The 13,616-nt window shown below is 35.1% G+C and overlaps 2 protein-coding genes across 2 annotated transcripts; one reads left to right on the top strand and one right to left on the bottom strand.

Moving 5' to 3' along the window:
* Window positions 1-1,413: 1,413 nt before the first annotated feature.
* Window positions 1,414-9,761, bottom strand: LOC137404278 (glutathionyl-hydroquinone reductase YqjG-like). Its single transcript, XM_068090460.1, has 9 exons — window positions 9,622-9,761; window positions 8,374-8,445; window positions 7,317-7,498; window positions 7,102-7,189; window positions 4,722-4,911; window positions 4,454-4,547; window positions 3,361-3,496; window positions 2,009-2,103; window positions 1,414-1,704 (listed from the first exon to the last, which is right to left on the bottom strand). Exons 2-9 carry the CDS (start codon window positions 8,435-8,437, stop codon window positions 1,609-1,611), a joined length of 945 nt encoding a protein of 314 aa, XP_067946561.1. The 5' UTR covers window positions 8,438-8,445; window positions 9,622-9,761; the 3' UTR covers window positions 1,414-1,608.
* On the top strand, window positions 5,049-6,632 carry LOC137404118 (dentin sialophosphoprotein-like). Its single transcript, XM_068090271.1, has one exon. The coding sequence runs from the start codon at window positions 5,049-5,051 to the stop codon at window positions 6,630-6,632; it is 1,584 nt and encodes a 527-aa protein (XP_067946372.1).
* Window positions 9,762-13,616: the final 3,855 nt, after the last annotated feature.

Below are 13,616 nucleotides of genomic sequence, written 5' to 3'. Positions count from 1 at the left end.
TAAGCGAGATATAGTTAATAAGAGAGATATAGTTAATAAGATATATCTATTTAATCAGAGAGATATAGTTAATAAGAGAGATATAGTTAATAAGAGAGATATAGTTGATAAGAGAGATATGGTTAATAAGAGAGACATAGTTAATGAAAGATATAGTTAATAAGAGAGATATAGTTAATAAGAAAGGCATAGTTAATGAAAGATATATAGTTGGTAACAGAGATATAATTATTAAGAGAGATATAATGTAGTTATTAAAAGAAATATAGTTAGTAAGAGACATACAGAACTTGAATAGTACAGAACTTCAAACTAGATTGAGTCAAGGTTTACGACTTATGAGTGGCTCATGTCTGATAGCCGAATAAACCAAATCATAGTGACTTCACAGTGTACAGTAATCTACACTCTCAGTACTATAGCCTAGTCTTTCTACAGTGTACAGTAAACAACACTCTCAGTACTATAGTCTAGTCTTTCTACAGTGTACAGTAAACAACACTCTCAGTACTATAGTCTGGTCTTTCTACAGTGTACCGTAAACAGCACTCTCAGTACTATAGTCTAGTCCTTCTACAGTGTACAGCAAACAACACTCTCAGTACTATAGTCTAGTCCTTCTAAAGTGTACAGTAAACAACATTCTCAGTACTGTAGTCTAGTCCTTCTACATTGTACAGTAAATGACACTCTTAGTACTATAGTCTAGTCCTTCTACAGTGTACAGAAATAACACTCTCAGTACTATAGTCTAGTCCTTCTACAGTGTACAGTAAACAACACTCTCAGTACTATAGTCTAGTCCTTCTACAGTGTACAGTAAATAACACTCTCAGTATTATAGTCTAGTCCTTCTACAGTGTACAGTAAACAACATTCTCAGTACTGTAGTCTAGTCCTTCTACATTGTACAGTAAATGACACTCTTAGTACTATAGTCTAGTCTTTCTACAGTGTACAGTAAATGACACTGTCAGTACTATAGTCTAGTCTTTCTTCAGTGTACAGTAAACAACATTCTCAGTACTGTAGTCTAGTCCTTCTACATTGTACAGTAAATGACACTCTTAGTACTATGGTCTAGTCTTTCTACAGTGTACAGTAAATGACACTCTTAGTACTATAGTCTAGTCTGCATCACCAACCCTCTTCATTAGAACTCTTTGTTTTTCTTTGTGTGCAAAACCTTGCTTATAATTTATTAGTAAGCTGGTGGCCTTTCTCGTGATTACATATATTATAGGTCACTTGTTGAAAACTTATTATCGCAATCCAGTCCAACAGCTAAACTCTCAGCTGTTTTATATCTCTGCAAGTCAACACAGATCAACGCCTGTTTCTTTATCTATACACGTCTGTATATCTCTCGACTCCTTCCTATGAGTAGTTGTAAGTAATATGAATAGTTCCGAGTTCAAACGCAAGGCAGTTGTATTAAAGTACAATAATGTATCAAAATGTATCAGACAAGTTTGTTCAAAATTAACAGAATGTATCACAGTCTCTTCTGGTCTATGGGATTAATAAAGTGTAACCACGTAGATCTGTAGATGATTTAGCTGAGATATGCTTTTGTATATCTGGCTTGTGTATCTGCCCTGTTTGGGTTTACATGTTCTCTCTGTTTGGTGCTTCATCATAGTTCAGCTCAGGCAAAACAGGAACAATGTTATCAAGATTTATAGACTTCGCGTAATAGGACAACTACAAAAATAAACATGGAATTCCTAATTAAGAATTTTAAAAGCTATTAATTTATTTTGCATATCTATCGTTATGAAAACAAATTTACTATTTCTACTGCAATCCATTCAAAGGCCCATTAGTTCTTATAGTAATCTCACTACAGAGATAGTAAGAGTTCTAAAATATATTGACAACAGTTTATATAATGGCTGCAGCCAATCTCAACCGCAACCCAAGACAATTATGAGAAAAGCAAGCTAAAAACTCTGCTAATAAATGCCTATAAAGTTTGAAGACAAACTTGGGAAGCAGGGCTACTCACAAAATATCCTTTCATGATCTGATCAAATACGACTGTGCTTTTGATATCTCCTGTCTGATAGATGTCCCTCGTGTATGCCCATAAAGCTGGATAGTCTGTCAACATAACAATGAGCTGTGACCCATAGTCAGAACGTTGTGATTATTCGCTTGATGCGCGACTGAACATCTAAGCAAGAGCTAACAACTCCTAAGCAACTAAAAGCTCTTTCATTTTTAAGTACAAATAAAAAATGTTTTTAATCATGTTTTGTGCATTTAAACTATCATATAAGGTGTCAAACCTTTCCAAAACAATACACTGTAAATCCTTGCACCACAGAATAAACTATGATAACAAATAGTTTATTAAAATATGTAAAGAGAGTTGTAGAATGTAAGTTAATAAAAGGTACCAATCTATAACAGGAGGATTTCCTTGTCATATAAATAAACGTGGATGTCAGAAATTATATCAATGTATAGGTGAAATTATAGGTGAAAGTATAAGTGCGAGTTGAGGTTACGTTGTGTCGTGCACTCTAACTTGGAATCGGTAAAGTTTAAACTCACTCGGTTTCTCAGTTTATTATATTTAAGGTCTATATTTTTTACATTCTTTTTTAACAACTACGAAACTGCTTCGAGATTTTTTAAATACCGTGTGTTAAAAATAACTTATGTTGTAGAGTTAAGGCAATTGGAAGTAGAGGGTTGTCTGCACTTGTGTAATATGTTTTAGACCTGGCTCTCTCTCTCTCTACATTGGCACAACAACATATATTACATTATGTTTTAGTTGTACACCGACTGCAACATAAAATCGTCTAGCCTCGAAATTAATGTTTAATGACTATACCACACTAATACAGGATATCATATATTGTAGCATAGTATATGTCTGATATATAGATGCAAATGTCACCAAAGTATATGCTATAAATTAGTCAGCCAATCAAACCAAAGCGTAGTTCACATGAGGAAAATTCGTCAGCCAATCAAAGCAAAGTGTAGTTCACATGAGGAAAAACCTCCAATGAAGCTTATAATGAAACCAGGTAGCAAAATTCATTTGGGCAAAAATGATAGTTTTGTTAAGGTTTTGTGAGCACCGATATGATTGAGTAGTTATAACTCTTGTTGCCTCCCTATTGAATAAAACCAGTTTGAAGTTATTGGTTGATAGCACGCAGTACAGCACTACAGCTTGCATTATTAGTGACCGAATCAGTGCGTCGGATGAAATGCTCAGACAAATCTTGGTTACGTGGAGCCACCAGATGAAACTAACGTTTTGTCTCTGGTTTCATTGAATATTCGTGTTCATGTGAGCTGGGTATATGTTATGATAGTTAAGTAACAATAGACACTCACCAGCTATTCTCCTCTTGCAGCACCTCCAGAGATAGTATACAACATCAAACCTGATGAGCACAACAAACAGCCTAACATCAGCCTCGGTTAGCTGTTTGCCCACCAGGTATCTGTTCTTTGACAATATGGCTTCCGCCTATAACCATATTTACAAAGTTATACCAACTTAATCAAACAGTGTATATTATTCATCAAATAACGCATGAAATAGAAAAACACTTAGATGGCATGAATAAGATGACCTATTGCACACACAACAGGTCTATAATGAACTAAAACGATACAACGTGACACAATAAAGGTAGCAATAAAGTGTCTGGCGTGTTTGTACACGTACACGTGTTTGTACCCGTACGCGTGTTTGCACCCGTACGCGTGTGTGTACCCGTACACATATTTGTACCCGTGTTTGTACCCGTAAAAGTGTTTTTACCTGTACACAAGTTTGTACCTGTACACATGTTTGTACCCGTGTTTGTACTCGTAAACGTGTTTGTACCTGTACACATGTTTGTACCTGTACACATGTTTGCACCCGTGTTTTGACTTGTACAAAAATTTGTACCTGTAAACATGTTTGCACCTGTACACATGTTTGTACCTGTACACATGTTTGCACCTGTACACATGTTTGCACCTGTACACATGTTTGCACCTGTACACATGTTTGCACCTGTACACATGTTTGCACCTGTACACATGTTTGCACCTGTACACATGTTTGCACCTGTACACATGTTTGTACCTGTACACATGTTTGCACCTGTACACATGTTTGCACCTGTACACATGTTTGCACCTGTACACATGTTTGCACCTGTACACATGTTTGTACCTGTACACATGTTTGTACCTGTACACATGTTTGCACCTGTACACATGTTTGTACCTGTACACATGTTTGGCTCGCAATAAATCGTCAATAAAAGTAAAGTTGCAGTGGGAATAAGATATCTGGTGCTTTTTTTCATGGACGAGAAAGAAGGTTAAAAAGGCGTTTGTGTATTCCTCAACTTCTGAGATATATTTTATAAATAAGTAGCTAATTTGATTGATAGTTATGATATTTTCTAGGCTAGTGCTTACTGCTGACCCTGTCAAGTCCTGTAAAGAGTTCTTTTATGGCTGAATCATATCCCTTCTGGTTTTGAGCCATCCCAGGGCCATACACACCCAGACCTATGGACCTGCAATCATGTGTAATTGATAACATAGTGATAGAATTAAATGAAGGTTATATACCATAGTATTATATATCATATTAATACAAAATTAATTTTTGATATGCTAAAAATTTGGTAAAAATCTCTAAAATATAAAAAGTGGACTGACTGGCAGAAAATGGTTTCTTCAACACTCACATGTGAATCCACTCCTCTACTTCCTCTATCTCGGGTCTGAGGGCCTTGGGGAAGAGGTCAAGTTCCTTGTTCGTACAGAACTCATTGAACTCTTCATTGAACATTCTGAGAATGTCTGCCGACTCATTGCTTACAATTCTTCTGAGCTTCTTGTCATACAAGGTGGGGACAACAACAGTTCCAGAGAAACCTAGTATACATAGGTACTGTATATAAACATTACCTGTATTATTGTGTTACTATATGGGCCCTACACTATGGATGAGAGAGATTGCAGCCTGTATGATATACATGTAAGTATTGATATAGAGGTATTATAAGGCTATGATGTACAAAAATGGTACATGTAATAGTAGCAGTAATAACAGTAGTAGCAGTAATAGTAGCAGTAATAGTAGCCGTAATAGTAGCCGTAATAGTAGCCGTAATAGTAGCCGTAATAGTAGCCGTAATAGTAGCCGTAATAGTAGCCGTAATAGTAGCCGTAATAGTAGCCGTAATAGTAGCCGTAATAGTAGCCGTAATAGTAGCCGTAATAGTAGCCGTAATAGTAGCCGTAATAGTAGCCGTAATAGTAGCCGTAATAGTAGCCGTAATAGTAGCCGTAATAGTAGCCGTAATAGTAGCCGTAATAGTAGCCGTAATAGTAGCCGTAATAGTAGCCGTAATAGTAGCCGTAATAGTAGCCGTAATAGTAGCCGTAATAGTAGCCGTAATAGTAGCCGTAATAGTAGCCGTAATAGTAGCCGTAATAGTAGCGGTAATAGTAGCGGTAATAGTAGCGGTAATAGTAGCGGTAATAGTAGCAGTAATAGTAGCAGTAATAGTAGCAGTAATAGTAGCAGTAATAGTAGCAGTAATAGTAGCAGTAATAGTAGCAGTAATAGTAGCAGTAATAGTAGCAGTAATAGTAATAGTAGCGGTAATAGTAGCGGTAATAGTAGCGGTAATAGTAGCGGTAATAGTAGCGGTAATAGTAGCGGTAATAGTAGCGGTAATAGTAGCGGTAATAGTAGCGGTAATAGTAGCGGTAATAGTAGCGGTAATAGTAGCGGTAATAGTAGCGGTAATAGTAGCGGTAATAGTAGCGGTAATAGTAGCGGTAATAGTAGCGGTAATAGTAGCGGTAATAGTAGCGGTAATAGTAGCGGTAATAGTAGCGGTAATAGTAGCGGTAATAGTAGCGGTAATAGTAGCGGTAATAGTAGCGGTAATAGTAGCGGTAATAGTAGCGGTAATAGTAGCGGTAATAGTAGCGGTAATAGTAGCAGTAATCGTAGCAGTAATAGTAGCAGTAATAGTAGCAGTAATAGCAGCAGCAGTAGCAGCAGCAGTAGCAGTAATAGTAGCAGTAATAGTAGCAGCAGTAGCAGTAGCAGTAGCAGCAGCAGCAGCAGTAGCAGTAGCAGTAGCAGTAGCAGTAGCAGTAGCAGTAGCAGTAGCAGTAGCAGTAGCAGTAGCAGTAGCAGTAGCAGTAGCAGTAGCAGTAGCAGTAGCAGTAGCAGTAGTAGTAGTAGTAGTAGTAGTAGTGGTAGTAGTAGTAGTAGTGGTAGTAGTAGTGGTGGTAGTAGTAGCAGTAGTAGTAGTAGTAGTAGTAGTAGTAGTAGTAGTAGTAGTAGTAGTAGTAGTAGTAGTAGTGGTAATAGTAGTAGCAGTAGTAGTAGTAGTAGTAGCAGTAGTAGTAGTAGTAGTAGTAGTAGTAGTAGTAGTAGTAGTGGTAACAGTAATAGTAGTAATAATAGTAGTAGAATTAGTAGTACTAGCATCAGTATCAGTTCTCATTCTCTATTTCTACTGTTCTTTACTTCTACTTTACACCCTACACTCTCAGGGCTCACACAGTCTTCTTTCCTACATATAATTATTCTTTCTCATATAATTTATTCTTTCCCATTTCTTTGTTCATTGTAGTTCTAGTTCCTTTTGCAGTACGTTTTCTTTATTTTTTGTTGATACCTAACTATCACAGAGTTTAACTTCATACTAATCTTTTCTACGAGATGACCTGAATTCCTGCCATATTTTCATCGGCTGATTTCTTCACATACAAAAACTCTGTCGTTATTACTCATTTTATCTTAACTGCTCTCAGTTTGAATAACTTAACTTATGGTTAATTTGAGCTGCAAGCTAGGTTCACTTGTTCCCACTTGTCACTGCTGCGAGTAGTGCTTGCAGTTGTAACTAGTACTACTAGCATTGCAGACTGTAGAAGTCACAACTAATAACAGTAGCAGGAATAACAACTAGTTGTTATTCCTGCTACTACTTGGCGGTTAAAGTTATTACGGAAGCTTATTATTTACAAATACTTTCAAATGCACCATATGAGAAATCATAACGAAGCGGCAGGAATTATAGAATACAGTATGTTAGTTACCTGAAGCTCCAAGTTTCTTTGCAGAGGCGGTATAGGCCTCCTTCAGGTATTTGTAACCATTAACTGAGTCCGCGTCACAGCCTTCTTTCTACAGAGATAGATCAGCTATCTGCTCAAGCCAATCAATCATTTAATTATTTTATATTATGTTGTAGCGTAAGGATGACAACGGTAAAGGGTTACCTTAATTTTACTGTTATCCGGCATTGACATACCTCAGGGCTAAACTTCCAGCCTTGTAGCCTGCTAAGTGCGTAATCCATGTTGTCCATGCTGATAACATCTTCAAGGCCTTTCAGTACCCTTCCCATGGCAGCACGATGAGAAAATGGGCACATGTGCTGACCATACAAGTGATAGCGGCCATTTTCTGGCTGAAAGTCAGTACTTCCATCCGCTGTAAAAATTATCAAATTGTGATGTTCACACATATTTTAGCTTATTTGAGATGGTTTGGCTCATACACTGTCACCTTTTACAACAAGTAACTACAGTTGCTGTGCAACCTGTTTGGATCTGAAACCTGGGTTACCTATAGCCACAATTTCAGGTCGCTACAAAAGGTTTCATGACCGGACTATTAGGAGAATTCTTGACATCAAAGAGCAAAATCGTCAGACGAAAGTGACATTGGAGAAGCTCACACTACATTGAGATAATGATGATTGAGAATCAACTAAGTTTGTCAGGTCATGTAGTTTGTATGTCTGATACTCTCCAAAGCAGGTCGTGTGCTCGAAACCTGAAAGATGACAAGCGTACTCATGGATACCAAAGAAAATTATACAAATATACCATTGACTATAGCTAGCTCAAAGCAGTGCTTAATCAAAATCAAAACCTACCAGAGGCTCTCAGCAGACAGAAACTTATGACGGCCTTCAGTACACAGAGGTGTGAAAATATTTGAAGAGACAGACAATCTAAAAGGAAGCTGAAAAGGGCTGCCGGAAACACTAGTCAAAGCTCAACTCCTGCAGCGGATGACAGTTACTCCTACCCTCTGCGTTACAAGATTTGCCAACCTCGGATTAGACCCACCAGCCATCTGACAGTACACTAACAAGCAGACCATAAATTGAGAAATTGCATATGAAGGCTGAACATGATTCATGCTAGTACCAGAAAACTTGCCACACTAACAAACTAAAACACTTCAAGGTTGTAGATTAACCTTGACTGATAATGCTTATCTCATCCAAGCTAATGGTTTACTTATGCTATTACTGAATACTAGCTTACTCTCAGCTTATACAAGCTTAACCGACTTACCTTTCACCCAATCAGTAAAAGATTTGATGGTTCCATCACCTTCGATAACAGTCTGCGAAGGCATTTTCGGCTCTACAAAGAATGCGTAACGGCTCGAAACATGATCTGATATGTCAGTTGTTTGTTAGCGATGTTGAAACGGTTGCACTTAAAAAGTAGGATGCTAAAAATGTCTGTAGCCAGAACACATGACAAAATCCAGAGACTTACCTGAGGTACTATAAAAATTACAGACACTGAAAATAAAAAAGGTATTGATATTCCTTATAGTAAAACTAATTTTTCTTCATGCAGGGGTTTGGGTGCATACTCGTCAGACTCGTTGGACTCATCAGACTTGAAAACAAAGATCTATGAATGTGCTTGAGGATTGCAAGAGTGACTATTATAGTACAGGTTTCCGCAAAAAAATGGAAGGGTATGTTGAAATATCCTGTCTTACACCTTCTCAAGTGTCACCAGTGCACTAATATGTCATTCCAAGTTAGTCAACCGGGAATTTTAACTAGAGATGAAATGAAATAACACCTTTGATTGGAGAGTCTACGTGCAGCAATACTTAACATGTTTCGGTCTCCAGCTGATAACACAGCTACTAGCTTTTGCAATTGCAGTCTATAATATATTGGTTACAGCAGTTTACTAGCAGCCGCAGACTACTAGCAGCCACAAACTACTAGCAAACGCAATCTACTAGCAACTGCAATCTACTAGTCACTGCAATCTACTAGCAACTGCAGTCTATTAGTCACTGAAATCTACTAGCCACTGTAATTTACTAGCAACTGCAATCTACTAGCAGCTGCTATCTACTAGCAACTGTAATCTACAAGCAACTGCAATCTTTTAGCAACTGCAATCTACTAGTCACTGCAGTCTACTAGTCACTGCAGTTTACTAGTCAATGATATCTACTAGCAACTGCAATCTACTAGTCACTGCGATCTACTAGTCACTGCAGTCTACTAGTCAATTATATCTACTAGCCACTGCAATCTACTAGTCACTGCAGTGTACTAGCCATTGCAATCTACAAGTCAGTGCAATCTGTTAGTAACGGCAATACGCTGTGAGCTGTGCCTGTGCCTGTAGAGTGAGCTGAGCTGTGGACGCTGCCTGCAACTGCTAATAGACCATCCAAGTCTCATGTTCTTTTCATTGTAATTGTAATAGCTTTGACTCTGCAATATATGTAACTAACCACTAAAAGCATTTATAAATCTGTATAATGTATATATGTATACATACAGTTGTGGCAATATCAGCAGAGCAAGTTGCAGTTAGTACACAATGGCTGTGTTGTTTCACGCTTCCATATTTTGTTTTTTATACACTGAGATAGACATGGCTATCACACTCTATACAATCAACTGTAACCTAGATCAAACGTAACTAGATGTAAAGGATGGGAGCGTAGCAGAGATCACCGGCTATTGATATGGAGCTTGCGCTAAAGCTGCTTTGTTAATTCCGCCTAAAGATAGATGAATGGCACAATGACAATGAAATTTACTAAGCTAGACCAATCAATGTTTATGTTAATGCTTGTGAGGCCCATATTGAGACCTACACGCGCGGCTGACCATCAAAATTAAACCACCTTTATTGCTAATTCTGCAATCTGTTTTATGGTCAAAATGGTGCTAGTCATTCTCGGTAGGTAGATTTTTGGTTCATCAGCACGAATGGTCAATAATGGGTTCATTCCTGTGTGTTTTAATGAATTCCTAGCATTGCCAAAGCGATCTATTACCAGCTCTTGCGGACAAGATGATAAATCATGGAAAGGCTTTGTTTAGCACGACTCATTTTAGGACATATTAATGCTATCATTAGACATAGTATTGCTATCATTGGACATAGTATTAGTATCATTGGACATAGTGTTGCTATCATCGGACATAGTATTAGTATCATTAGACATAGTATTAGTATCATTAGACATAGTATTAGTATCATTGGACATAGTATTGCTATCATTAGACATAGTATTGCTATCGTTGGACATAGTAATGCTATCATTGGACATAGTAATGCTATCATTGGACATAGTATTGCTATCATTGGACATAGTATTAGTATCATTAGACATAGTATTAGTATCATTGGACATAGTATTAGTATCATTGGACATAGTATTAGTATCATTAGACATAGTATTAGTATCATTGGACATAGCATTAGTATCATTGGACATAGTATTGCTATCATTAGACATAGTATTGCTATCATTGGACATAGTAATGCTATCATTGGACATAGTAATGCTATCATTGGACATAGTATTGCTATCATTGGACATAGTATTAGTATCATTAGACATAGTATTAATATCATTGGACATAGTATTAGTATCATTGGACATAGTACTAGTATCATTAGACATAGTATTAGTATCATTGGACATAGTATTAGTATCATTGGACATAGTATTAGTATCATTGGACATAGTATTAGTATCATTAGACATAGTATTAGTATCATTGGACATAGCATTAGTATCATTGGACATAGTATTGCTATCATTAGACATAGTATTGCTATCATTGGACATAGTAATGCTATCATTGGACATAGTAATGCTATCATTGGACATAGTATTGCTATCATTGGACATAGTATTAGTATCATTAGACATAGTATTAATATCATTGGACATAGTATTAGTATCATTGGACATAGTACTAGTATCATTAGACATAGTATTAGTATCATTGGACATAGTATTAGTATCATTGGACATAGTATTAGTATCATTGGACATAGTATTAGTATCATTAGACATAGTATTAGTATCATTGGACATAGCATTAGTATCATTGGACATAGTATTGCTATCATTAGACATAGTATTGCTATCATTGGACATAGTAATGCTATCATTGGACATAGTAATGCTATCATTGGACATAGTATTGCTATCATTGGACATAGTATTAGTATCATTAGACATAGTATTAATATCATTGGACATAGTATTAGTATCATTGGACATAGTACTAGTATCATTAGACATAGTATTAGTATCATTGGACATAGTATTAGTATCATTGGACATAGTATTGCTATCATTAGATATAGTATTGGTATCATTGGACATAGAATTGCCATCATTGGACATAGTAATGCTATCATTGGACATAGTATTAGTATCATTGGACATAGTATTGCTATCATTGGACATAGTATTGCTATCATTGGAAAAAAACAGCTACAAAAAAACCATATTTCCTTTCAGACACTTCAACAGTTGCATCGAATCCAATAAAATACAATGCTTTCCTATTGAATGTTTATTAATCTGGTCTCTACTAACTTGGTAAATATAAAAGGTTGTCATGCTAAAAGATGAGGTGAAAAGCTAACGTGCTGTTGTAAACCTGCTGGGTATTTGAACTAGGAAATAGAGAAATATTCTAGCCTGCATTTGACTATCGTACATACTGCATTTACAAAACAGTGTTAAGAGCTCTTACCCACACTGTATGATGTAGAGAGACATAGTTAATGAGAGAGATATAGTTAATAAGAGAGATATAGTTAATAAGAGAGATATAGTTAATAATAGAGATATAGTTAATAAGAGAGATACAGTTAATAAGAGAGATATAGTTAGTAAAAGAGATATAGTTAATAAGAGAGACATAGTTAATAAGAGAGATATAGTTAATAAGAGAGATATAGTTAATAAGAGAGATATAGTTAATAAGAGAGATATAGTTAATAAGAGAGATATAGTTAATAAGAGAGATATAGTTAATAAGAGAGATATAGTTAATAAGAGATATATAGTTAATAAGAGAGATATAGTTAATAAGAGAGATATAGTTAATAAGAGAGATATAGTTGATAAGAGAGATGTAATTAATAAGAGAGATATAATTGATAAGAGAGATATAGTTAATAAGAGAGATATAGTTAATAAGAGAGATATAGTTAATAAGAGAGATATAGTTAATAAGAGAGATATAGTTAATAAGAGAGATATAGTTAATAAGAGAGATATAGTTGATAAGAGAGATATAGTTGATAAGAGAGATGTAGTTAATAAGAGAGATATAATTAATAAGAGAGAAATAGTTAATAAGAGAGATATAGTTAGTAAAAGAGATATAGTTAATAAGAGAGACATAGTTAATAAGAGAGATATAGTTAATAAGAAAGATATAGTTAATAAGAGAGATATAGTTAATAAGAGAGATATAGTTAATAAGAGAGATATAGTTAATAAGAGAGATATAGTTAATAAGAGAGATATAGTTAATAAGAGAGATATAGTTAATAAGAGAGATATAGTTAATAAGAGAGATATAGTTAGTAAGAGAGATATAGTTGATAAGAGAGATGTAATTAATAAGAGAGATATAATTGATAAGAGAGATATAGTTAATAAGAGAGATATAGTTAATAAGAGAGATATAGTTAATAAGAGAGATATAGTTAATAAGAGAGATATAGTTAATAAGAGAGATATAGCTAATAAGAGAGATATAGTTAATAAGAGAGATATAATTGATAAGAGAGACATAGTTAATAAGAGAGATATAATTGATAAGAGAGACATAGTTAATAAGAGAGATATAGTTAATAAGAAAGATATAGTTAATAAGAGAGATATAATTGATAAGAGAGATATAGTTAATAAGAGAAGTATAGTTAATAAGAGAGATATAGTTAATAAGAGAGGTATAGTTAATAAGAGAGATATAGTTAATAAGAGAGATATAGTTAATAAGAGAGATATAGTTAATAAGAGAGAAATACAACGGCTAGGGAAGAAGCACTGCTAGTTAAACTAGTTATAACCCAGATCTTCATTCTTACCCTATCATTTAGGATTAGCCATAATCCTTATCAAGAAGGTAGCAGACAGTGTTTTTGAAGTTTAATCAATTATTTCAAGTCTGGTGCTATTTATTAGCCATGTATTTTCTAATAGAAGCCAAATACTCACAACTTGAATCACTATGTGTTCAGGCTTTTTTATTCACACAGGACTCCATGAGTTACGCCATTATCTAACATCGAATATAATAAATTAAATAAGTAGATGTAAAATAGATAAATCGCTTATATCTACTATAAAAAGCATGTGTTTTATTATTTTATATTTCTATAGTGGTAAAAAGGAATACTGTTGTTATAGCTGTTATATAGCGAGCTTATTATTATTGTCAATGTAAAACCCACTCTTTGCCAAACAAATATTTTCCTATTTGAATGTTTCTGAACTTGATGCATTG

This window comes from Watersipora subatra, chromosome 9, assembly GCF_963576615.1.
Source record: "Watersipora subatra chromosome 9, tzWatSuba1.1, whole genome shotgun sequence".
Classification (NCBI taxonomy): domain Eukaryota; kingdom Metazoa; phylum Bryozoa; class Gymnolaemata; order Cheilostomatida; family Watersiporidae; genus Watersipora; species Watersipora subatra.
The sequence above is the reverse complement of the archived record's forward strand: the minus strand, read 5'-3'. Positions and strand labels throughout refer to the sequence as shown.